Source organism: Capra hircus, chromosome 5 (assembly GCF_001704415.2).
Source record: "Capra hircus breed San Clemente chromosome 5, ASM170441v1, whole genome shotgun sequence".
Lineage (NCBI taxonomy): Eukaryota > Metazoa > Chordata > Mammalia > Artiodactyla > Bovidae > Capra > Capra hircus.
The window spans coordinates 68,438,982-68,462,371 of record NC_030812.1 but is presented as its reverse complement, the minus strand read 5'-3'; the positions used below and the strand labels follow the sequence as shown (position 1 = coordinate 68,462,371).

Below are 23,390 nucleotides of genomic sequence, written 5' to 3'. Positions count from 1 at the left end.
CTCCCCAACCACTGCGAGCTCAGCGACTCACGCCCTCACACCATCTGAGATCCCCAAAGAGACTCAGGTGAACTGAGTGAAGGCCTGGGAAACAAGGTGACATCCTCAGCCGAGGTCCCCCAAAGCACCAGACACCATGTCATATTGGCCTCTGCGTCCCCGTCTCTGACACAGCTGAACAAAACGGGCCCTAAACATCTTCCGAGTGAATACAAGGCACCTGCTCTTCTAAGGGTCTAACGTGGTGTCATCTCTTCGTGCCGCCACGTTTTCTTTCTTGCCATTCCTTAGCCTTTTTCCTTTTCTCCTTTATCCTTTAAAGCAACGGTACTCAACTCCCGCCTCTTTGTTTCCCCGAAGAATTTCGGCTTTTGTTTGTTATTTATTTATTTGGCTGCACTGGATCCTAGTTGCAGCATGCAGGAACTAGTCCCTGACCAGGGATCAAACCCGAGCTCCGAGTCTTAGCCACTGGACCACCAGGGACGTCTGTATGCATCCTTTAAAGCTCAGATCAGAGCACCAGAATAGAGTCGGTAAAATCAGGATTACTGGAGTAAAATGAATTCTAAGAACTTTCCAGTAAAAAACAGACTCCACCACTATCTGGCTTTGGGTAATTTACTTAGTCTCACCAAATCCCAGTACCTCATTTGTTAAATGAAAATAATAATCCAACCTCATAGGGTTGAATGTGGTTAAAGCCTTACAGACAGAGCCCCTATTAAGATAACACATAATGGCGAGCACTTACTACTCGCATCAGTTCATTCAGCCACTCAGTCGTGTCCGACTCTTTGCGACCCCATGAACCACAGCATGCCAGGCCTCCCTGTCCACACCAACTCCTGGAGTTCACCCAAACTCATGTCCATCAAGTCGGTGATGCCATCCAGCCATCTCATCCTCTGTCGTCCCCTTCTCCTCCTGCCCTCAATCCCTCCCAGCATCAGAGTCTTTTCCAATGAGTCAACTCTTTGCATGAGGTGGCCAAAGTACTGGAGTTTCAGCTTTAGCATCAGTCTCTCCAATGAACACCCAGGTCTGATCTCCTTTAGGATGGACTGGTTATCTTCTTGCAGTCCAAGGGACTCTCAAGAGTCTTCTCCAAAACCACAGTTCAAAAGCATCAATTCTTTGGTGCTCAGCTTTCTTCAGTTGGTTGTTATTACTAATTATTTCTGCCTTTCCCAGCAGACTGATTTCTCTGAGGGCAGAGACTGACTCCCATTAATCTCTGAATTCCCGGTAGCCAACATGCATATTCATGAGGTGTTTGCTAACTGAATTAAATTTATCTTAACAATGAAAGAGGTTAAAGCAACTTCTAAAATAAAACAAGTCCATTTCTTTCAAAAGTAAATAGAGATCTTAACTATTTCCAGCCACACCTACCTGCACAGCCTCCCTCCATCAGAGGAAATATAGACACATCGATCTGTCAGATTTGTTGAGATGGAAACAAACTCATTGATATAGCCTGCTCTTCGCATCAGTCGAAATGTATTCACCAGCTTCTTGTGATCTCGAATGACACCCAGGATGTTACCTAAGCAGAAAGAAATAAGAATGTTCAAGATTGAAATAAAAAATACATCTAATGGACTTAAAATATCTACTCAATAAAAACAATAACCAGCAGTGAGCAGTCATTTTGAAATACTGTTACTAAGCCTGCAGCCAGTCCACAAGGCTGGAGGGAGCAAGAGGGGTCAAGGGCAGCCCAGGAGACTCAAATCCAGAGCTGGCCCTACCACATGCTGACTGCATATCGCTGGTGAAGTCAGTCTGTCTTCTTATCTGTCAGTACTGTGCAGGGCCATGAACTTGGGCTCCAGAGCCCTGGAGCTGAACCCTGGCTCTATCACTTCCACTGTGGTGATGTGAGGATTAAATGAGCTGATCTCCTGTAAAGCACTTAGAACTGGACACAGCACTGAGTAATTGCTATCATGAAGCTGCTATTGTTGTCATTATCTGAGAGATGAAGCAGACAGACTTGGGCTCCCAGGGTGAGTGGGAGGATTCAGGGAGGTACTGGGTGAACGTGCAGGGTCAGGTCACATTCAGTGTGAGCTGCCAGAATTCACTGACCAGGCAGGCAGTGAACAGCCCCGTTTCCTTCCTACCACCCTTCACAGTAGATAGTGAAGCCTTCCCAGAGCAGGAAGGACGGGGAGAAGATGTGGGGGCTGAGATAAGGACAAGCACGTGCAGCACCCCAGGCAGGGGACAGACACCCAGGCCACCAAGCCACACCTGCTGCAGCGTCTCTGGAGGACCCTGAGAGGATGGGGAGGGGTGTGAGACAGCAGCACATGAAGCCGGAGCAGAAGGAAAGGGACCCTCCTGCAGAGCCTGCTGACACTCACTCACTCAGTGGCTGAAGACAAGGCATCTCACTCTAAGGGCTGACCTGATTATTTCTGCAGAACGCCTCACATATTTAACTTGAACTTAAGGTTATCGTGTTGAACCTCGTTCCACTGAGGACACACTGGCAGCTGCCACAGGGTCTCTGCACCTTTACCTTTAGCTCTGACAGCCAAATCATCTCAGAACCTGGGTGACCCAGTCAATGGAAGAAGGGTTTGTTACCATTTTTTTCTACCTTTCAGTTAAGGTCAACCTGGGTCCGGAACTAAGGTATATTTAGGGAGTAGAGGCTTATTTAACTTATATGCAAAGTACATCATGAGAAATGCTGGACTGGAAGAAACACAAGCTGGAATCAAGATTGCCGGGAGAAATATCAATAACCTCAGATATGCAGATGACACCACCCTTATGGCAGAAAGTGAAGAGGAACTCAAAAGCCTCTTGATGACAGCGAAAGAGGAGAGTGAAAAAGTTGGCTTAAAGCTCAACATTCAGAAAACGAAGATCATGGCATCTGGTCCTATCACTTCTTGGGAAATAGATGGGGAAACAGTAGAAACAGTGTCAGACTTTATTTCTTTGGGCTCCAAAATCACTGCAGATGGTGACTGCAGCCATGAAATTAAAGGACACTTACTCCTTGGAAGAAAAGTTATGACCAACCTAGATAATATATTCAAAAGCAGAGATATTACTTTGCCGACTAAGGTCCGCCTAGTCAAGGCTATAGTTTTTCTTGTGGTCATGTACGGATGTAAGAGTTAGACTGTGAAGAAGGCTGAGCACCGAAGAATAGATGCTTTTGAACTGTGGTGTTGGAGAAGACTCTTGAGGGTCCCTTGGACTGCAAGAAGATCCAACCAGTCCATTCTGAAGGAGATCAGCCCTGGGATTTCTTTGGAAGGAATGATGCTAAAGCTGAAGCTCCAGTACTTTGGACACCTCATGCGAAGAGTTGACTCATTAGAAAAGACTCTGATGCTGGGAGGGATTGGGGGCAGGAGGAGAAGGGGACGACCCAGGATGAGATGGCTGGATGGCATCACCGACTCGATGGACGTGAGTCTGAGTGAACTCCGGGAGATGGTGATGGACAAGGAGGCCTGGCGTGCTGCGATTCACGGGGTCGCAAAGAGTCGGACATGACTGAGCAACTGAACTGAACTGAACTGAGAGGTCAGTGGCAGAGAATTTGACTGCAGAATTAAAAGTATATTTGTGCTTTAAATACATAGTCAATTCCTTCCCCTTCCCCCCTAGACCGTTTAGGATCAACCTGCCTCCCCAGCAGACTCACCATTGAGGAAGACGAGGAACACGTTTGGGTAGGAGAGCTCTTCCCCACACAGTAAGCTCACATCTTCTACTCCCAAGTTACTGGCCAATTTGACAATGGGTCCATCTTCCATGTCAGTCGTGATGTGCGTCATAAGGGCCAAGTTTTTAACCAAACCACATGCCTAAAAGACAAAAGATAGTCATGTCTAAGAATGAACATGAACAACACAAAATACGGTCTGTGTCTGAATACAGCTCACCACTCTGCTGACAAGGCACAGTAGTGCAGCCTCACAGGGAACACTGTGGAGGTTCATACAAAGCCTGAAGGATGCACCTACCCTTTATTTCAGAGGAACTGATACTAAAGTCACAAGCGAGGATATAAATATAGATTTAGCCACAGAAATGCTCAATACTATTTGAACTGGAAATGATGATGGCATTATAAATGTCCCCTCCCCAAAGAAACTGATTTACCTAAATTGTTATTTCCCAACAATAGCATATCATAGTCATTAAGACGACGTTGTGTAAAAAGAGTAAAGAAAAACACTGATAACTGTGAATACATGAACATAAAACTTCTGGCATGAAATAAGAGTTAGTCTGCAAAATAACTGGCCAGTACTCTATAAGCTTCTTGGTCTTAAAAAATAAAGAAAGACTGAACAAACTGCTCCAAATTAAGACACTAAGGAAACCTGACTACTGAAAGTGCAATCTTGGGATCAGAAAAAACATGATAGGACAACTGGCAAAATCTGAATAAGGTCTAGAAATTGCAATACTGTTACTAATGCTAATTTCATGAGGTTGATAAATATTAATTATGTACTATAGTTACGTAAGACATCACATTTAGGTAATCTAGGTATAGGACAATCGGCAAAATCTGTATAAGGTCCAGAAATTGCAATACTGTTACCAACGCTAATTTCACGAGGTTGATAAACATAATTACATACTATAGTTATGTAAGACATCACATTTAGGGAGTCTAGGTGAACGATCATGTTAACTCTCTGCACTACTTTTGGAATTTTTTTGGTATGTCTAAAATTATTCCAAAGTAAAAAGGAAATGAAAAAAAATTCTTTTAGACTTCTATACAACCAAAGAAAAAAATTTAAAGCAAACATAAAGAAGGACTTAATATGACAAATTAAGGAAAAAAAAGCCACTTGAGACACATGTGATATTTAAAGATTACATCTTTAATTCTTAAAAACCATCTTCTATAGTGATACACAAAACAGTTTCTTTATGAGATTAGCTGAAGCAAGCTCTGGGGAACCTGGTGTCCCAAAGCTCAAGATACATAGACTAGGCAAACTTGACAAGCGGCACAATTTTAGCATGACTTTCCATATGGTTTAAAATAAATTATGAGAAAAATGGTAATTTCTAAAAATTATAACCCTGTATGGACTTCTATTTTTTACCTCTCCCAAGTCATAACAAATTCCTATACTTTGGAACATACATCTTTTACTTGCCCTAATTAAGTCATTTATTCATTCAGCATGTATTTATGGGACCTCTACTCAGAATGAGGCTCTGGACTAAGGAGCCTGGGATACAGTGGTGAACCTAACATGGTTCCTTCCACCAGAAGTTTACAAGCTAGAAGGAATAAGATCAAGTGAAACCACTGATAGCTAACCCAAGGAGAAAGAGCCATGACACAGAAAGTGGCTGTTGTCTTGTAAACCAATTTAAACTCCTTGGTTTAGTGTTCACGTAACTGCTTACGTTTCCTATATAAGTAAGCAGGAATCCACTTTAAGTCTTGGACTGTATGCTTCTGGATGGCTGCAGTTGTCACTTGGATGTCCTCTAAGAAGAGTCAAGGAAAATAAGGAGTTGTTTAAAAAGAGCTCCTCATGAGCAAAGGTGATGAGTCTCCCAATTTTCCTTCCTATTCTTATCCCTTAGTCATTGAGTGGTTTGACTCTTGGGATAAAATAAAACAAGCAAGAAAATTCGGCCCATATGTCTCTTTAGGTGAGAAAAGAAAGTAAAAGTGTTACTTGGTCGTGTCTGAGTCTTTTGCAACCCCGGGACTGTACCCTGCCAGGCTTCTCTGTCCATGGAATTCTCCAGGCAAGAATACTACAGTGGGTGGCCATACCCTTCTCCAGGACACCTTACCAACCCAAGGATTGAACCTAGGTCTCCCGTATTGCAGGCGGATTCTTCACCTCTGGGCCACCAGGGAATCCCCTCTTTAGGTGAGCTATTAATAGTAAATCAAAGGCTTCTGGAGGTACTGTTTAGGAATGACACTGATGTTCTCACAGGCTGCATCAACACTTCTCTGGCAGATAAATGGCTGACCCCAGCGAGGATACAGCCTGGGGGAACAGGGCAGGAGCAGAATAGCCATTAGCTCTGACACAGCGGAGACCCTCAGGGACCTTACCTCTCCTTCAGGAGTGTCTGAAGGGCACAGCATGCCCCACTGCGATGGCTGGAGGGATCGAGGACCGCTCACTTTTCTTGTTTTTTCGAACTGGGAAGAGATTCTCGTCATCATGCCCAGTGCAGATATATATGACAAGCGAGACAGCACCTGAGTCACGCCCTGGCGATCCATTTTAAATCTCTTTAGAGACCAATTGCCCTGAAGAGAGAGGGGAGACATGAGACTACCTCAGACCGCTTGTGCTGCCTGCTACCCTGCAGTCATTCTGAGAGGCTCTGCGCAGGAACTGCTTATTTGTGAAATTAGAGTCATGATATATATTCAGAAATCAAAAATCACAATTAAAATCTAGCCAAGTTACTCACTGGGGTTTTCTAGGAATTTAATGAATATTACCTATATCTAGCAACCACCTCAGAATGCTTCAATGGATTGACATTATCACATCAGAGCAGGTATTTTCCTAAAGAACTAATCACATTCTAAACAAGCCAGTTCAACCAGAGATTTTCACTGGAAGCAATAAGCTAACTAATAGAAAACTACCAATTTCTACACATATTTAAGGTAAAATGAGCCTGAAGCTCAAAGAGATAATTTCATGTTGGAATGTGCCATTATTTGGATCCCTTCCAAAATTAGTTTTAATTAGAGAAAAATATAGCAATAGAAAAAAAAAGTCTCTAATAGCAGTTATCGGGGAAATGAATAAGTATAGGCTTATTAATCAAGGCTAAAAATTGCACATATTCACATTAATAAATATATCTTCCTTGGTTATCATGTCAATCTTAAAATAGATTTATATGAAATAAATCTTAAGCCTTAAATTTACTTTAAATGCATTAGAAGAACTGAAATACATTACATATATTATTTTACAGAAGCATTAATTGTACACATTAAATATTCTCAAGGATAATTTAAAGATCAAGGTTAGGAATAAAATTTTCAACTCATGGTAACAAGAATTAACAGACAATAGTACGCAAAGAAAAAAAAAGTAGAAAATAAAATGTCAAAAAATGATTGATTCAATATTTCTGATTCAAAAGGGAAGAAAATTACACCTGCTAAATAGTGGTTCTTCATTTTCCTTTTGATAATCTGATGAAAGCTATGACTGTTCTCGTGAGAAAAATGCACACAGGACCACAAATACAAATTTTTAATTCAATTTCAGGGGCGGATTCCCAGATCCCAGATTAAAATCCTTCCCAGTAGAAAAATTCATCTGTTTGAATTTAAATACGTGACTTCAGAGGAGCTCCTCACAAACTAAGGTTTAGTCACTATTACAGCAAAGATCTATCACTTCAAAAACTTGAGTTTTGATAGAGTGGAAAAAAGCTAAAACCTGAGAAGAAACAATGCATTACAAAGCAGAGAAATAGCAAACATGTTTATCTAACAAGTTAACTCCTCATACTGCTCATTCAGTTAACTCCTTATATGCTCTGAATGAGAATGAACCCAGTAAACTGATTCAAGACCAAAAAGAGCAAGGAAGATAAACACAGCACAGAACTAAGCAGCTGCTGGCAAAGAAGAAATAGATGGGGATGAAGTCAAAACATTCAGCAAGATAATTTTTTCCAATACTCTTTTTTTTAAAAGGGAGAGAGGAGAAACAGACAAAGGGTCTAAAACTGCTCCTCTGAGAAAATTTATTTGTTGAAAATATTCTACATATGACAACACTCACAATTTTTAAGATTTTTTTATGTGGACCACCTTTAAGGTCTTTATTGAATTTGTTACAATATTGCTTCTGTTTCTATATTTTTGGTTTTCTGTCCACTAGACATGTGGGATGTTAGGTCCCTGACCAGGAATTGAACCCATACCCCCTGCACTGGAAGATGAAGTCTCACCAACTGACCCATCTTTTTCCAGTTGCCTACAGATTGGCGTGCACCCACAACAAGGCCCACTACTGATTCTCCCAATAAGCAGTCTGCTCCCAGGGTTAATAAGGTGTCATCTGGGGGCAATAGAACTACTCAAAACAGCTATTCTGACCTGAAAATAAAGCGTCAGAAAGCAAGGAAAAGTCACTCTAACAGAAGTGTGTTCAAGTGCTCTTTGAAGGCTTCTTTTCAAATATCCAGGAATCAACTTCCAGACAAGTTTGGGCCCCACGACTGTGACGGGCCCAGAGAGGCACAGAGGCCGGGCCCCCTGCAGTCTGGAAGGAGCTGTCACGGCGGGGGTGCTCACACAGACCTGCTGCACATTTCTCAAGTCAGACAGGGCGGCAAGTCAGCTGCTGATATACTCTTCTTTTGTTGGGACCAAATCCCATCCATAAAACTAATTTTATGTCTGGCATACAAAACGTGAACCAGACTTTATCAGATAGACCTATAGATGTTACCCTTTAAGAAAGGGAGCAAAAACCTATCTGATAACCCCTGATGAACAGCCAGAGGCCCTGAATACACAGCAGCTGCTGAGGCCTGAATTCACTGCTCACATGAGAACAGCTGAGAGCCCTTTGAAGACTATGAACCTACAATGCAATGAAACATTTCACAATGTTCCAGACAAAAGTTGTCATTAGTGAACCTACTTGCAATATGTCAGCTTTATTACATAAAAAATGGGGGAAAGTATCCATTCAAAGAATGGTTATTAACAGTTAAACTGAAAGATATTTTCCTTTATGGAAGAGTGTATCTATTTCCTTATTGCCTCAGTAAACTGTAACAGGAACTATAATTTGGCAATACAGTCATATAGCAGCAAAATTTCTACTGATTTCAACTGCAGACTATTTCGAAGAAGAAAATCTGTGACTTGTAGCATCCTCAAATAAATATATATGTGTATTATAAATTTTCCCCCCCCCACCTAGATTCTCAAAATACTTTAAATTTCCCACTGAACAGATGTACGAATAAGTTACAAAACTGTGCCCGAGGGATCAAGACTTACGGTTGAAATGGCATTCACCATGCCATTGGTAATCTGGTCCTGACGCATATGTTTCACAACGTCAAACTGGGCTGCTCTTTGTTTAGGAATCACCTGATCTGCAATCTTCTTCATTTCAGAATTAAATTTTTTGAACAAATCTTCAAAAAGAAGAGATAAAAGCTAAAGAAAAAAAAAGTATATGGTGAACTTTCAAAATGCATCACTAGCTTATTTACTAAATTTTAGGTCTTTATTAAACTTTGTTTGAAAAAACTGATGGCAAAACTGCTTAAAACTGGGAAAAACACATTTTAAAAATTCAACATGATAAACATGTACTTATCTATGTGCTTATCACTATGCTTGGTGTTGAGAAAATGAGCAAAGATTATGACATAATCCCTGCATTCAAAGACATTTAGACCAGCCCCTCCCAGACGAAGTTTCCACTGACCTAATTTTTAACTTAACAAATAAAGACTATTAAAACCCACAAAAGATCAGGGGAGAAGAGTTAATGTTAAAAATTCTGACAGCACCAAGGATGGGTGCCATTTGAACCTTCCTGCGTCACTGGTAAAAATGTGAACTGTATAACCACTAACAATCAGCTTGTAGTTATCTGCCCATCCCTAGGCCCCAAAGTTCCTCTCATAAGTACATCCTCTATAGCCATGGTTCTCAAACTTTAACCTGCATGTAATCACATTGAGGGATTATTAAAACACAAATTGCTGGCCATACCCCTCTGGTATCTGATTCCATAAGTCTACAGTAGAACCCCAAAGTTTTCATTTCTAACAAGTTTCTAAGAATGCCACTGTTGCTGGTGGGGGAAGGGTACCCTTGAGAATCACTACCCTACAGAAATGTCTTTATGTACATCATGGTACATGTACAAGATGTTCAAAGCAGCACTATTTGTATCAGTTAAAAACAGGATACCATACAAATACTATTTAGTTAGACAAATTGTAGTATATTCATATAACAGAATACTACAGAGCATTAAAAATGGACAAAAAATAACTGGCCACAAAATCACAGCTAAGTCTTAAAAATATAATATTGAGTGAGAGAAGCCAGGACCAAAAGAATATATATGATGTGACTCTATTTAGGGTTCAAAACTCAGCACAATAATCAGCTATATTGTTTAGGAAGGATAACTAGCAGGCAAAATGAAAAGGAAAGACACAAACACCATAAAAATCAGGTTGGAGATTACACCCTGGAGGGGAAGGGGAAAGCTTAAGAAAGATTTTGCAAGTTCTGCTTCTACCCAGAATGCAGAAAGCCACAAGACAACATCCTTCCCCCCTTGATAATCTTTTTTTTAAAAAGATGAAACATCTACAAAATCATAAAATTTCTTGACTCTAACAAAGAAGTAAGATGTAAGGCAACCAGGGGAACTAAACTGCAGAAGTGTCAAGCCTCTCCAAGAGATGGGACACATGACAGAGCAGAAGTGTGCCGTAAAAGAAGAAATTAGCTCAAATTTTCAGGACTGCTAGAATGCCAAATGTGAGCTATTGTGAAAGCTTAGAATTCTTCAGTGCTCCAGACACGAGAGGATCCACACTTAGAAGTTCATTCCACAAGTGCTCAGGAAAGACTGGAAGGAGAAAGAAGACATGAGAATGACCCCTTTGTTGCAACAAGCAACAAAACTCTACCTACTTCCCTGGACTTCCTCTTACATGAGAAACCCTTTAAGTCACTGGAGAAAAGGCAGGAAACCCTTCTGCCGAGGATCCCAGGCAAAGGTAACTCATGCTGAGACAGGGTAGAAGCAAAACCAAAAAAGGTCCAGTTTTTTCAAAGACAGACAGACACACACAGAATACATACTGATCAAAAGGAATTTAAGAGACATCAACTGAATGAAATATATGAAACATGTTTGGATTCTATTTGAATAATCCTACTTTAAACAACAATATAAAGAAATCAGGGAAATCTGAATACATAATACTCAAATTTGATGAGTGATGATATTGATGCTTAATGACATTAAGCGATTATTCTTTAAAAATTTTATGTGTGAAAATGATGTTACAACTTTTTAAAATTGTATCTTTTAGAGACACATTTTTAAGTACTTACAGAATGCGATTTGATTATTTAAAATGCTAAAACGATTTGATGGTTTGGATTTGTTTAAACAACTGAATTTGTGGAATGGGGTGAGTAGGAAAAGGGTTGAAGAGGACATAAAACCAGATTAACTTCTATTGATGATAGCCAAAGTTGTGTGATTAAAACATGGAAGCTAATTTTTATATAAGTTTGAGGTTTTTCTTATTAATATTTATATGACAAATATCTACCAAAATAAACCCCTAATATACTAACGAGTAAGTCTAACAAAAGAGGTGCAAAGCTTTCATGAAGACAATTACAAATCTTTATCGAAAGACATCAAAGAAAGCCTAAATAAATGAAGAAAATATTCATGGATGAAAAGACTATTTTAAGATTACTAGTTTTCCCCAAATTGATCTATAATTTCAATGCAACTCTAATCAAAATCCCCAGGTTTTTAATGAAAATGGAGGCTAACTAAAATTATTATGGAAAAGCTAAGACTCTAGAGGAGACAGACAGTCCTGAAAAAGAAGGCAAGTGAATTGATTTATGTATAAACTTACCAACGAACAGAACAAAAAGTCCAGAAATAAACAACACATATATTAAAATCTGTTATACGGTAAGGACACTTTAGCATTTAGCACTTTAGATCTGTAAGGAAATGAAAGACTACAAATAAATAATGCTAGGAAAATCAGTTATTCATTTCAAAAACAAATGAAACTCCTTTCCTTACTTCACTCTGAACACAAAAATCCATTCCAGATAGACTGCTGCTGCTGCTGCTAAGTCATGTCAGTCATGTCCGACTCTGTGCGACCCTATAAATAGCAGCCCACCAGGCTCCTCCGTCCCTGGGATTCTCCAGGCAAGAACACTGGAGTGGGTTGCCATTTCCTTCTCCAATGCATTAAAGTGAAAAGTGAGAGTGAAGTCATTCAGTCAGGTCTGACTCTTAGCGCCCCATGGACTGCAGCCCATCAGGCTCCTCTGTCCTTGGGATTTTCCAGGCAAGAGTGCTAGACAAGACAAAAATTTTTCAGTTTTCACACTAAGTCACGGGATAGAGACCATCAGGTCTTACATACAATGCAATGTACAAATCCTTGGGAAGCTAGTTTGACACTCTTCAGTCAAGCTGAAGGCTTCACTGGATTCCATGACTGGACAATCCTATTTGCAGAAACTCTTTCATATGGGCAAGAGAAGATATGAATAAGAAGGTTAATTTTTTTAAAAAAGAGAAGTCATACAATGGCCTTGATAAGTAGGATGGATAAAGGGTTATTTATCATATGTATCATATCTTTACACATTGAATGTGAAGGTGAAATACAGTGACGTGAAACAATATAGATGAATCTTTAAAACAATGTTAAGAAAAAAGTTGCAAAAGAATGTATATGATATGAATCTTTTCTTATAAAACTCAAACATACAAAATACTGAGCTTTTAGACTGGAAGAATCAATACCATTAACAACCATACTACCCAAGGCAAACTACAGATTCAATGCAATCCCTATCAAATTACCAATGGCAATTTTCAGAGACCTAGAACCAGTAATTTAAAAACTTGTACGGAAACAAGATCCCAAATAGTCAAAACAATCCTAAGGGAACTTCCCTGGTGGTCCAGCGGTTAAAAATTTACCTGAGAATGCAGGGGGCATGGGCTCAATCCCTGGTCCAAAAGATCCCACATGCTGAGGAGCAACCAAGCCCGCACATCTAGACTCCATACTCCACAACAAGAGAAACCACATTGATGAGAAGGCCATGCACTGCAATTAGAGAGTAGCCCTACCCACCAAAACTAGAGAAAGACTGTGTGCGGCAACAGAGACCCAGTGCAGCCAAAAATAAAAATTTAAAGAAATCTTTATTTAAAAAATATGGGGCTTCCCTTGTAGCTCAGTCAGTGAAGAATCTGCTTGCAACGGAAGAGACCCAGGTTCAATTTCTGGGTCGGGAAGATCCCAATGAGAAGGAAATGGCAACCTACTCCACTATTCTTGCCTGGAAAATCCCACGGACAGAGGAACCTGGCAGGCCACAGTCCATGGGGTCACAACAGTCAAACACAACTTAGCAACTAAATCACCACATTTAAAGAGAGAAACTTTTGAACTGTTTTAATAAAAAAAACAATGTTGAGAAAGAAGAACAGAGCTGAAGGGATCAGACTCCCTGAATTCAGACTATACTACAAAGCTACAATAATCAAAACAGTATGGCACTAGCATAAAAAACAGAGATCATTGGAATAGGACAGAAAGCCCAGAAATAAACCTACACACTTATGGTCAATTAATTTATGACAAAGGAAGCAAGAATACACAATAGGGGAACTTCCTTGGCAGTCCAGTGGTTATGATTCCAGACTTCCAGTGCAAGGGGTGTGGGTTTGATCCCTGGGGGGGGCACTAAGATCCCACACGTCATGCAGTGCAGCCAAACATATTTAAGAACACACAATGGCATCTGGTCCCATCACGTCATGGGAAACAGATGGGGAAACAGTGGAAACAGTGTCAGACTTAATTTTGGGGGGCTCCAAAATCACTGCAGATGGTGACTGCAGCCACGAAATTAAAAGACACTTACTTCTTGGAAGAAAAGTTATGACCAACCTAGATAGCATATTCAAAAGCAGAGACATTACTTTGCTGACTAAGGTTCGTCTAGTCAAGGCTATGGTTTTTCCTATCGTCATGTATGGATGTGAGAGTTGGACTGTGAAGAAAGCTGAGCTTGAAGAATTGATGCTTTTGAACTATGGTGTTGGAGAAGACTCTTGAGAGTCCCTTGGACTGCAAGGACATCCAACCAATCCATTCTGAAGGAGATCAGCCCTGGGATTTCTTTGGAAGGAATGATGCTAAAGCTGAAACTCCAGTACTTTGGCCACCTCATGCAAAGAGTTGACTCGATGGAAAAGACTCTGATGCTCGGAGGGATTGGGGGCAGGAGGAGAAGGGGATGACAGAGGATGAGATGGCTGGATGGCATCACTGACTCGATGGACTGAGTCTGAGTGAACTCTGGGAGTTGGTGATGGACAGGGAGGCCTGGCGTGCTGCGATTCATGGGGTTGCAGAGTTGGACACGACTGAGCCACTGAACTGAACTGAATGGAGAAAAAACAGTCTTTTAAAGAAGTTGTGCTGAGAAAACAGGACAGCTACATGTAAAAGAATGAAATTAAAACATTCTAAACATAAGTGATATCATACGATAGTTGTTTTTCTCTGCCTGACTTACTTCACTCCGTATGATACATGTGGAATCTAAAATAATGGTACAAATGAACCTATTTACAAAACAGAAATATACTCACAGATGCAGAAAACAAACTTATGGTTACCAAAAAGGAAAGGGTGGGGAGAGGATAAATTAGGAGTAGGATTAACAGATACATACTCAATATATAAAATAGATAAACAACAAGGACCTGCTGTATAGCACAGGGAATTATATTTGGTATCTTGTAATAACCTAAAATGGAAAATATCTGAAAAGGAATATAAATATAGTATACTCACACACACATATGTAAACTAAATCACTTTGCTGTACATCTTAAATGCAACACTAAATAAACTATACTTCAATAAAAAAAAGCAAAATGTACACTGTAATAAATATTTTTAAATTTTTAAATAAATGATACAATAGAAAAGAAAACAATAAATACACAAATTCAGGATAGTAGGAGAAAGAGAAGGACAGAGTATGGAAGAAATATATAAGTAAATGAAATGGCAACTGGTAGTCAATTATTAAGAATTACTTAAACTGGTAGTGGATTTGAGGTGATCTGTCACCTTCATAACTTACATATATGTGACATTTTTACTTTTACTCTTTATGTTAAAAACTAGAAAACAAATGACATTAAACCATGTTAACCATGGAAAACAAATCAATAGCATGGGAACGGAAAGTCATAAAAATAGACTAGAACGGCTCTGTTTCAGAATTGATGGGAGCAGCTCCTATCAGACTCATTTGTTGATAAAAATTATAAACTCTGGACAAAATATTAAAACTATTTGACAGCACTGGAGAGTAAATACAGATAGAAACTGGGGGAAACTTGATACTTATCAAAAATGCATTTCCATTTTGAAGGCTTTTCAACTAAGAGTAGAATACATTAGCAAAAAGGGTCCAGGTGACATTAGAAGCTAAAACTCAGAGAAAGACCCACAGTCTTACTGGATTGAAGGATCAGAGGGAGAAGATACCAGCCACCACAGTACCTGGAAAGTGAGGGGAAAGTCACAGAAAGGAGATAACCACAAATAAAATTTACATCCTCAAATCCACTACCCACTTAATCTTGGGAGAAAACCCCAAGATTATGTAGATAAACTTTGCCCAAATCTCTGCTTGCGATGCCTCCTACTGCCCCAATTCAGGCAAGGGCTGTGACTGCTTTTTTCCAATAAAGTTAGTGAAGATGTGACTTTTAAGACGAACTCACTAAGGTCACACAGATTCTCCTGTGCATGGGAAACTCACTTGAGTCCTGAGCCACTCTGATGTCATAGTGCTGGCATGGTCAAGACGGAGCTGAGCCCAGCCTTCTGGGAATCCCACCACCTCCAGCAGAACACTACCAATCGAGCTCCATGTGATACAGAAGAGTTACACAGCTGGATCTTGCCTGAATTCCTGACCCACAAAATCGTCAGATATAACAGAATGGTGGCTGTCTTAAGCCACTTAAGACAATGGTGGTTGTCTTCAGTTTTGCAATAGATACCATACAGTGCAGCAACAGACAAAACCAGAACACCGCTTATAGACAGTTCACAAAACTAAGTAAGTGGCTTATGACCAAAAAATAATAGGCATACTTCTTCAATAATCAAATATAAAATTACAACTACTTAAATTCCCCTGAAAAATCAATTACATTTGTTTTTTATTCCTTTATAGAGGAATAAAACAGTTGGATATATATGTAATTTAAGCTACCTAGCACAATAGTAATGTAGTATCAGAGGACATTATATATGCACTTCTTACATAATTCAGGAATTCTGAACTTTAGGAATTCTGAAGTTCAGGGAAATCTTATAAGCTAAAGATTTTCCAAATTCCACACTGTATTCTTGAATGTTTACAACCCACAGGTAGTTTTTTGATTCATAATTTAGAAGATATGAGAGCCAATGAGTCTTCTCTTCCAGCCACTGTTGACGAAAGCATTTCCTAGGTAGAATGTGGTTTTACACTCTTCTCCCTTAAGAGAGACACATCCTTCCACTTTTCTACAAAATCAACTTTGCAGATGGGAAAGCCAGGGTCCTTGATTTACCATGTCAGAAGTGTTCTAAAAAGAAAACTTCCTCCTCTGAGAGCTTAATCTTTTCTTCCACTCAGACCCAGCAGTTTCCTTCATGAAAAAGAATATGGGAATGGAAGCAGGTGCAGGGGAAGAGAGGGATGGACAAGCCCATTTCAGCAACTTCCTGTGGAAACTGGCAAAGGGACTTGAATAAGTATCCTGAACAGAAGCAAATGCCCTTAACCTTTAACCACAAAAGCTCAGCTCTGTATTAATTAGTCCCTTACACTTAAGACTTTTGTGTCTCAAATTGCAACAAAGTTTTCTTGGGGATCCCAGATGAATTTGTGTGTAGCCTGATTCAAGTACACGGAAATGCCCCAGTACTAAACAAGTAAAGAGCAAGAGTACACTCAACAAAACTACAGCCTCATTAATAAATTTCTCCACCCTTCAAATTTCTTCATGAGAAATAACGTGCTCCAGTTCACAGGGCAGTAAGAAGCTACAAGGCCTGTTCCCACAATAAGCCACATTATTTAGGTCAAGAGTAAAATGATGAAAAGGGATGGAATGTTGGTGATATTATAATATTCAATACCTCTCACTGTTGGCATGAGGCCTTTCAGCCTGCCTAAGACAGGAGCACTAAAGAGCAAGTTATATTTAAGAAAAAATGCTGACAGCTCATCAATTGATTTTCAATGAAAATGCTAAAAAAAAATTAATAAAGAAGTTAAGCTGCTGAAATACAGTTTCACCAATTAGCTTAATGTCAGAGAATTCTAATTAGGCGTCTTGAGATTGCTATTTAGTGTTTAAGCCTTCAGAGTGCCAAATTCTCCTTTTCACACAAACTGGTTGCAAAATTAAAGACATTAGGCAGCCTTAATTACATTATCAGAACAGCTGGGATTAGGCAATCTCTGAAGTCAAGACGGCATTCTTTTGTCACCGGGTGGAAATCCCTGGCTTTCCAGGGTGCCGGATTTTGGTGCCGTTCCATATCTCACCCATACAAAGCAAGCTGCATTAGAAACAAAAAAATCTGCAGACAAAGAATAGAGTAATGCTCAGCAAATAATGAACACATTACCGAAAGAGAAAAGGTAGGTGCAAAGATTAAGCCTGAAACCGGTAGGTTTTGCTAACACCTCTATTGGCGGCCAGCCGGCCAGCCCTCTGGTGGCAGTGAGACTGAGGGAAGGCTCTGTGAACCCGCCTGGCCAGTGGATACAGCTCTGTTATCTAAAGCTGAAGCACATTCATACTCCCTCATCCCATGGGGTGGGAAATTAGCAGCTATTGTTTCTACACATTTTTGCCAACACAATGCCTTTTATGTTTTTACACTCTTTATAAAGCAGTTTTCTTGCACACGAGAACCCTCTTTTTAAGTCTAATTTTTTAAGCAACAGGATAGTCTTTTTCTCTCCCCTCTCAACTCCATTCCTTAGTCCTCCAAACAACCAACATTTTTTTTAAAGGGCTAGGTGAACATCGAGATTTCTTTTCCAATTATAAAGATCTGTAAAAAAATTGGGATTGTTGGTGACAGGGATACACCCAAGCAATCCCCTGAACTGTGGTCAATCTGAAGGTGGCCAAGAGCCCACCTGTTAGCCTTTAGCCATTGACCAAACAACTTCCCAAGTATTCCAGGCGTTAATTTTTTTTCTCAAAAAAAACTGATACAATTATAATTCCAGTTTTTTACATTTTGGACGTGGTAATTAATACCTGCGGTTATGATCCCAGCCACCATCACTCATCTGGAATACTGCCACAGTCTCCTAACCGGACTTTCTTGGCACGTTCCAAGAAAGATCCAAATAAGATCTTTTAAACTGAAATTGATGGTGTCACTTCCCTGATTATAACTCTCTTATGATTCTCTACTGCAGGAGCAATTAAATCCAAACCCCTTCCCATGGCATATGATGCTAGTTCTCCAATGTCCTCTCTCACCACCCCCACACCTCACACTCCAGAAACACTGGTCTTCTTCCAGTTCCTCCAATAAGGGCACTGCCTGAAGACATATGTTGCTCATGCAGGTCTCTTAATAGAATGCAGTTCCAGAGGTTGTGTGAGACTGGATTCTCCTCTCAAGTCTCAGCTGGAATGTCTGAGGGCTCAGCTTAAAATATATATCACTTTTTCAAAGAGATATTTAATTAAGCAATTGATTTAATCAAGAGATTGATTCTAAGATGATTGAGTTGTTGGAATGAGACCAGAATTCTAAAACAGTTGTTAAGGTTCGGGGATGTAAATGAAAACATGGTTGTGATGAATAAACAAATAAGAAATCTCAGTAGAGAAAACAGAAGCTAAAAGTACCAGAATGAAATTTCTAGAACTGAAAACAACCACATCTAAACTAAAAAATTAATTGGATCAGTGTGATAAGCATGTTACAGACAACATAAGAAAAATTAGGGAACGTGAAAATAGATCAATAGAAATTATCCAACCTGAAGAAGAGAGCTAAACTGGGGGAAAGAAATTAACAGAGCCTCAATATCAAAGGCTCAAACAAGATAATCTGAGTTAGAAGGACAAGAGAGAATAATATAAAAAAGCTATTTGAAGAAATAGGTTCCAAAAATGTCTCAAATTTAGTTAGACATAAATTTACAGACTGAAGAATTTAGTAAACTCTAAGTAGGACATTAACAGAGACCACCACATCAAGACACTTCTTTTAAGCCCCAAGATAGAAAAGGGACCTTTGTCTGCCTTATTTTTCCTCTCTACCCAGTTTGTATAACTATGCCTGGCACATGGTAGAAGTTTAATAGACATCTGTTAACTGAGTAAATGATACTACTTAATATCATACATCACTTTCTACATTAAACACAATGAGAGTAAATAAACATCTCAAAAAAGATATGATATAGGTAACATTACCAACATATTTAAAGAGCTAAGAGTTTTCACAGTTCAAGAAATTCTTAAGTCAAAGACATAGTAAGTCACGTATGAATGTTTATATTCCAATATACAAACCTATATTCCATTCAACTGTTTCTTCCTCCTATCTAAAATGAATAGCAAATTAACTTTTATTGAGGAAAATAAGATTTGACATAAAATAGTTAAATCACCTGTCCTGCCAACTCCAACCTCTTGTTACCATAATAATCTCTGTCATCAACTTTATTATCTCCTTGGGCCAGAATTACTCTTCTCACCATCACTGCAGTATAGATACATTTGGCTCGGAAATTGAATTCTTTAACCTGTAATTCAGAAATTAGAGAAAAATGTTTAAGACTCTACACATTAAAATTTAAGGTGCCTCAAGAAAATAACCACTGCTATAATATTTAAATAAGAAAAAAATGAATTGTTACGATTCTTCTTACTCAAAAAACTCAACCAGTCTATAAACTTTCTAAAAGCTGAGATGATGACTTTCCATCTTTGTACTCAATACTTGTGGCAGGTTTTCTTCAAAGATGACCACCATCAACTCCTTCCCTCCCTATGTGTTTCACGCCATTCCTTTATGAAGAGGTGGAGTTAATCACCATCTTTGGGTTGGCTTGTAAACTAGCAGTTTCCACTTCTTTCCTTTTAAGAGTCCTGAAGCACCAAATGAGAAGTCTCGGACACTCTGCTGGGGAGAAAAGGGCCACTGGGAAAGGCAGTGAAGAGTCAGAGATGTGATTCATGACACATCTTTGATGTTCAGCCCAGTCAAGCCTTTGGATGACTCCACCCTCAGCTGCTATTCTGCCTGCAGCTTCATAAGACTTGTGTCAAGAACCTCCTTCCTGGGACCTCCCTGGTGGTCCAGTGATTAAGAACCCTCCTTCCAATGCAGGGGACACAGGTTTGATCTCTGGCTGGGGAACTAAGATCCCACATGATGTGATGCAATTAAGCCTGTGAGCTACAACGACTAGGCCCACGTGCTCTAGAGCTATGTACGACAACTAAGACCTGATGCCGCTAAATAAATAAAAATTAAAAAAAAAAAAAAAAAAGAACCTCGCTCCCTATCACTGAGCCCCTTCAGACCTGAGAATCCTGAGAGAGAGCAATAAACAGTTATCTCAAGCTACTAAGTTTTGGAAATATTTGCTGTGCAGCAATAAATAACAGGAATGGGACTAAAACACTGTCAGAACTCAGCAAATATCTATGGAATAAATAAACAGATTGATAAGTAAATTGCTGCAAATGTTCTATTCAGTTTTGTCTTGTACAACTGAAATCTACATAAATGAATCTAGCCCAATCAGTAAGTTAAATCAAAACTGGCGAAATCATTGCACTGGTTTATTTGGACAGACAAAAATCTTAGATAAGTAGGTAAATTCTTTCTCTACATCCCAAACAATGAGTACTGAGAGTAGTCTAAGTTTCTGTCAATTCTAAGGAATATTTCATAGGCTTGCTTATAAAGAATTCATATTATAAAATTTGTTTTACTTTCCTAATTCTCTGAATCAGATCAAGGGCACACACAAATGGCAGCAAAAGTGCAAAGTCATAGACCCGCATTATTTGGCTAACAAGGTGTTTCAAACTAAGAAAGTTGTATCTTTATGTGTGTAGGTGGTCACAGTTCACTTCTACTATTCCCTCAACTTTTCATTATTCATAATCAGCCCCTGAAGGTAAAGTGTGCAATTCTTAAATTAGATCATCTGTGAATAATACACATGCTAAATGTCAACATAAACCAGACTATTTGGTTAACAAGATAAGTCTGACTAACAATTTTATAACTTAGAAAGAGTACATATGTATTAAGTGAGGGTAGGGGAAGAATGACTCTTGCCAATATGGCTGAACTCTGTTTAATAATAAGTTAATAAAAATAAATATTAAGCCCTGTTTCAAGGGTCAGAAGATGGGATTCTAGCTCTCCCTCTCTGACCACTAACCAGCTGGATGACAAGGAAAAGCATCCAGCTTTTCTGGACCTGAGCATCTGCATTCTAAGTGAAGGAAACTGGACAATGTGAGCTCAAGGTCTAGAAGATAAGCCCATCTAATATTTTAATAAGTACCTATGGTAGTGATGGTAACGTAACAGTGAAAATGTACATAACTCCACAGAAACATACACATAAAAAGAGTAAATGTTATTTTTTGTATGTTTTACCACAATTTTCCAAAAAGTTACACATATAGGCAAGGCACTGTAAGCTTGTTTTTAATTTATTTAAAAATATCTAAGACACCATGTCTGACCTTCAGAGATGAAATCTAGCAGCATTGCTAATATATATTTGAATATCAAAGAAAAAACTAAAATTTTGGATTGAAAGAAGAAATCAAGACAATAAACATGATCAGATGATGACATAATATAGCTAACATTCTCTAAGTACAAATAAACTGTTGATGATGGAAGATTATTTCCAGGGCAGTCCATCAGAGAGTCCTCTTTAGGCTTCTCTCTTTTCTTATGGAACTAGACTTCAATTAATGTAAACTTGTACTCACACAGAAGTTCATGGATCCCACAATGATCAGTTTTCACAACTGCAAAGGATTTACTCACTGGTACGTGGGTCAGAATGGTAGAAGCCAGGAGCTCTCTTGCTTCTTCTATTTTGGTTTTCTTTGGGCCACCTCCCCACATCCTTTGCCTTCTGACTTTGTTCCCTATATATTTTAATGCCTATTAAAAAACAGAATATATTACAATAATGTTTGAATGACATCAGAGAGAATTTATTAGTAGCTACCCATACACAACACTATAAGCAAAAAAGGCAAGGACCTTTATAAAGAAAACTGAATTGGTCCTAGTTTAAAAAAAAAATTGTCATAAACCAATGACAAAATAGTTCTCTTTTTAGAATTTGTTTTCTTACTATAAAATTGATACAGGACAATTGTAGGAAGTTTAGAAAATACAAAGGAGATAAGTATTTTGGTCATCAATCCTCCACCCAAAGAGAATCCTGTCAACAGTTAACACTTTGGGTGAGTATTCTTTTGGGGGGAGGGGGAGTACTTTCTCTCCTCAAAAAGGAATCACACCGTGTATGACTTCTACCCTGAAATCTACAAAGCATTGCTGTGAGAAGACAAAACCTAAATAAACTAAGGGTTATGCTATTTTCATTGACTAGAACATTTAATATAGTTAAAGATGGCTTGCTGTTGAAATTCTCTCCAGATTGACCAAAAGATGTAGTTTTATTGTTAATTATATTTCTGACGGGTTTGTTAACAAACACAAATTGACTGGAGAATGGCTGAAAACAATGTTGAAACAGTCAGAAGATTTACATGACTTCAACTATAAAGGAAGACAGTAAGCACACAAAAAGTAGTCAACGTTATTAGTCATCTGGAAAGTGCATAATCAAAATCACAATGAAATACCACCAAAACAAAATGGAACAGCTAAAGTTACAAAGACTAACCGTAATGAATGTTGGTGAGGACATCAAGCAACCAGAACTCTCAGGGGTGAGAGGACTGAGGGGACTGCAAAATGGTACTGTCACATCTGGCAGTTCTGACTTGATAAAAGTTACACACACAACTGATTTTTTTTTAATTTTTTATTTTGGGCTGGGGTTTAGCCAATTAACACTGTTGTGATAGTTTCAGGTGAAGAGTAAACGGACTCAGCCATACATATACATGTAGCCATTCTCCCCCAAACTCCCCTCCCAACCAGACTGCCACATAATATTGAGCAGAGTTCCACATACTATACAGCAGGACCTTGCTGGTTCTCCATTGCAAATAGAGCAGTGTGTACATGTCAGTCCCAAACTCCCTAACTATCTCTTCCCCGGTCCTTCTCCCCATCAGCAACTGTAAGCTTGTTCTTTAAGTCTGTGAGTCTTTGTTCTGTAAGCCCACTTGCATCATTCATTCCTCTTTAGAGTCCATGTACAGGGGTGCCATACAATATTTCTCCTTCTCCGTCTGACTTACTTCAGTCAGTATGACAATCTCCAGGTCCATCCATGTTGCTGCAAATGGCATTATTTCATTCTTTCTAAC

General features: G+C 39.1%; 1 protein-coding gene across 1 annotated transcript in view; it reads right to left on the bottom strand.

The window, feature by feature from the left end:
* Nucleotides 1-23,390, bottom strand: part of POLR3B (RNA polymerase III subunit B) — a 114,707-nt gene that overhangs the window by 58,937 nt on the left and 32,380 nt on the right. The window contains exons 11-16 of the mRNA XM_005680575.3: nt 21,925-22,044; nt 19,511-19,645; nt 9,023-9,184; nt 6,083-6,283; nt 3,677-3,839; nt 1,396-1,549 (exon numbers count right to left, since the gene is read on the bottom strand). Coding sequence (XP_005680632.1) covers nt 1,396-1,549; nt 3,677-3,839; nt 6,083-6,283; nt 9,023-9,184; nt 19,511-19,645; nt 21,925-22,044 — 935 coding nt within the window. The remainder of the gene's footprint in view (nt 1-1,395; nt 1,550-3,676; nt 3,840-6,082; nt 6,284-9,022; nt 9,185-19,510; nt 19,646-21,924; nt 22,045-23,390) is intronic.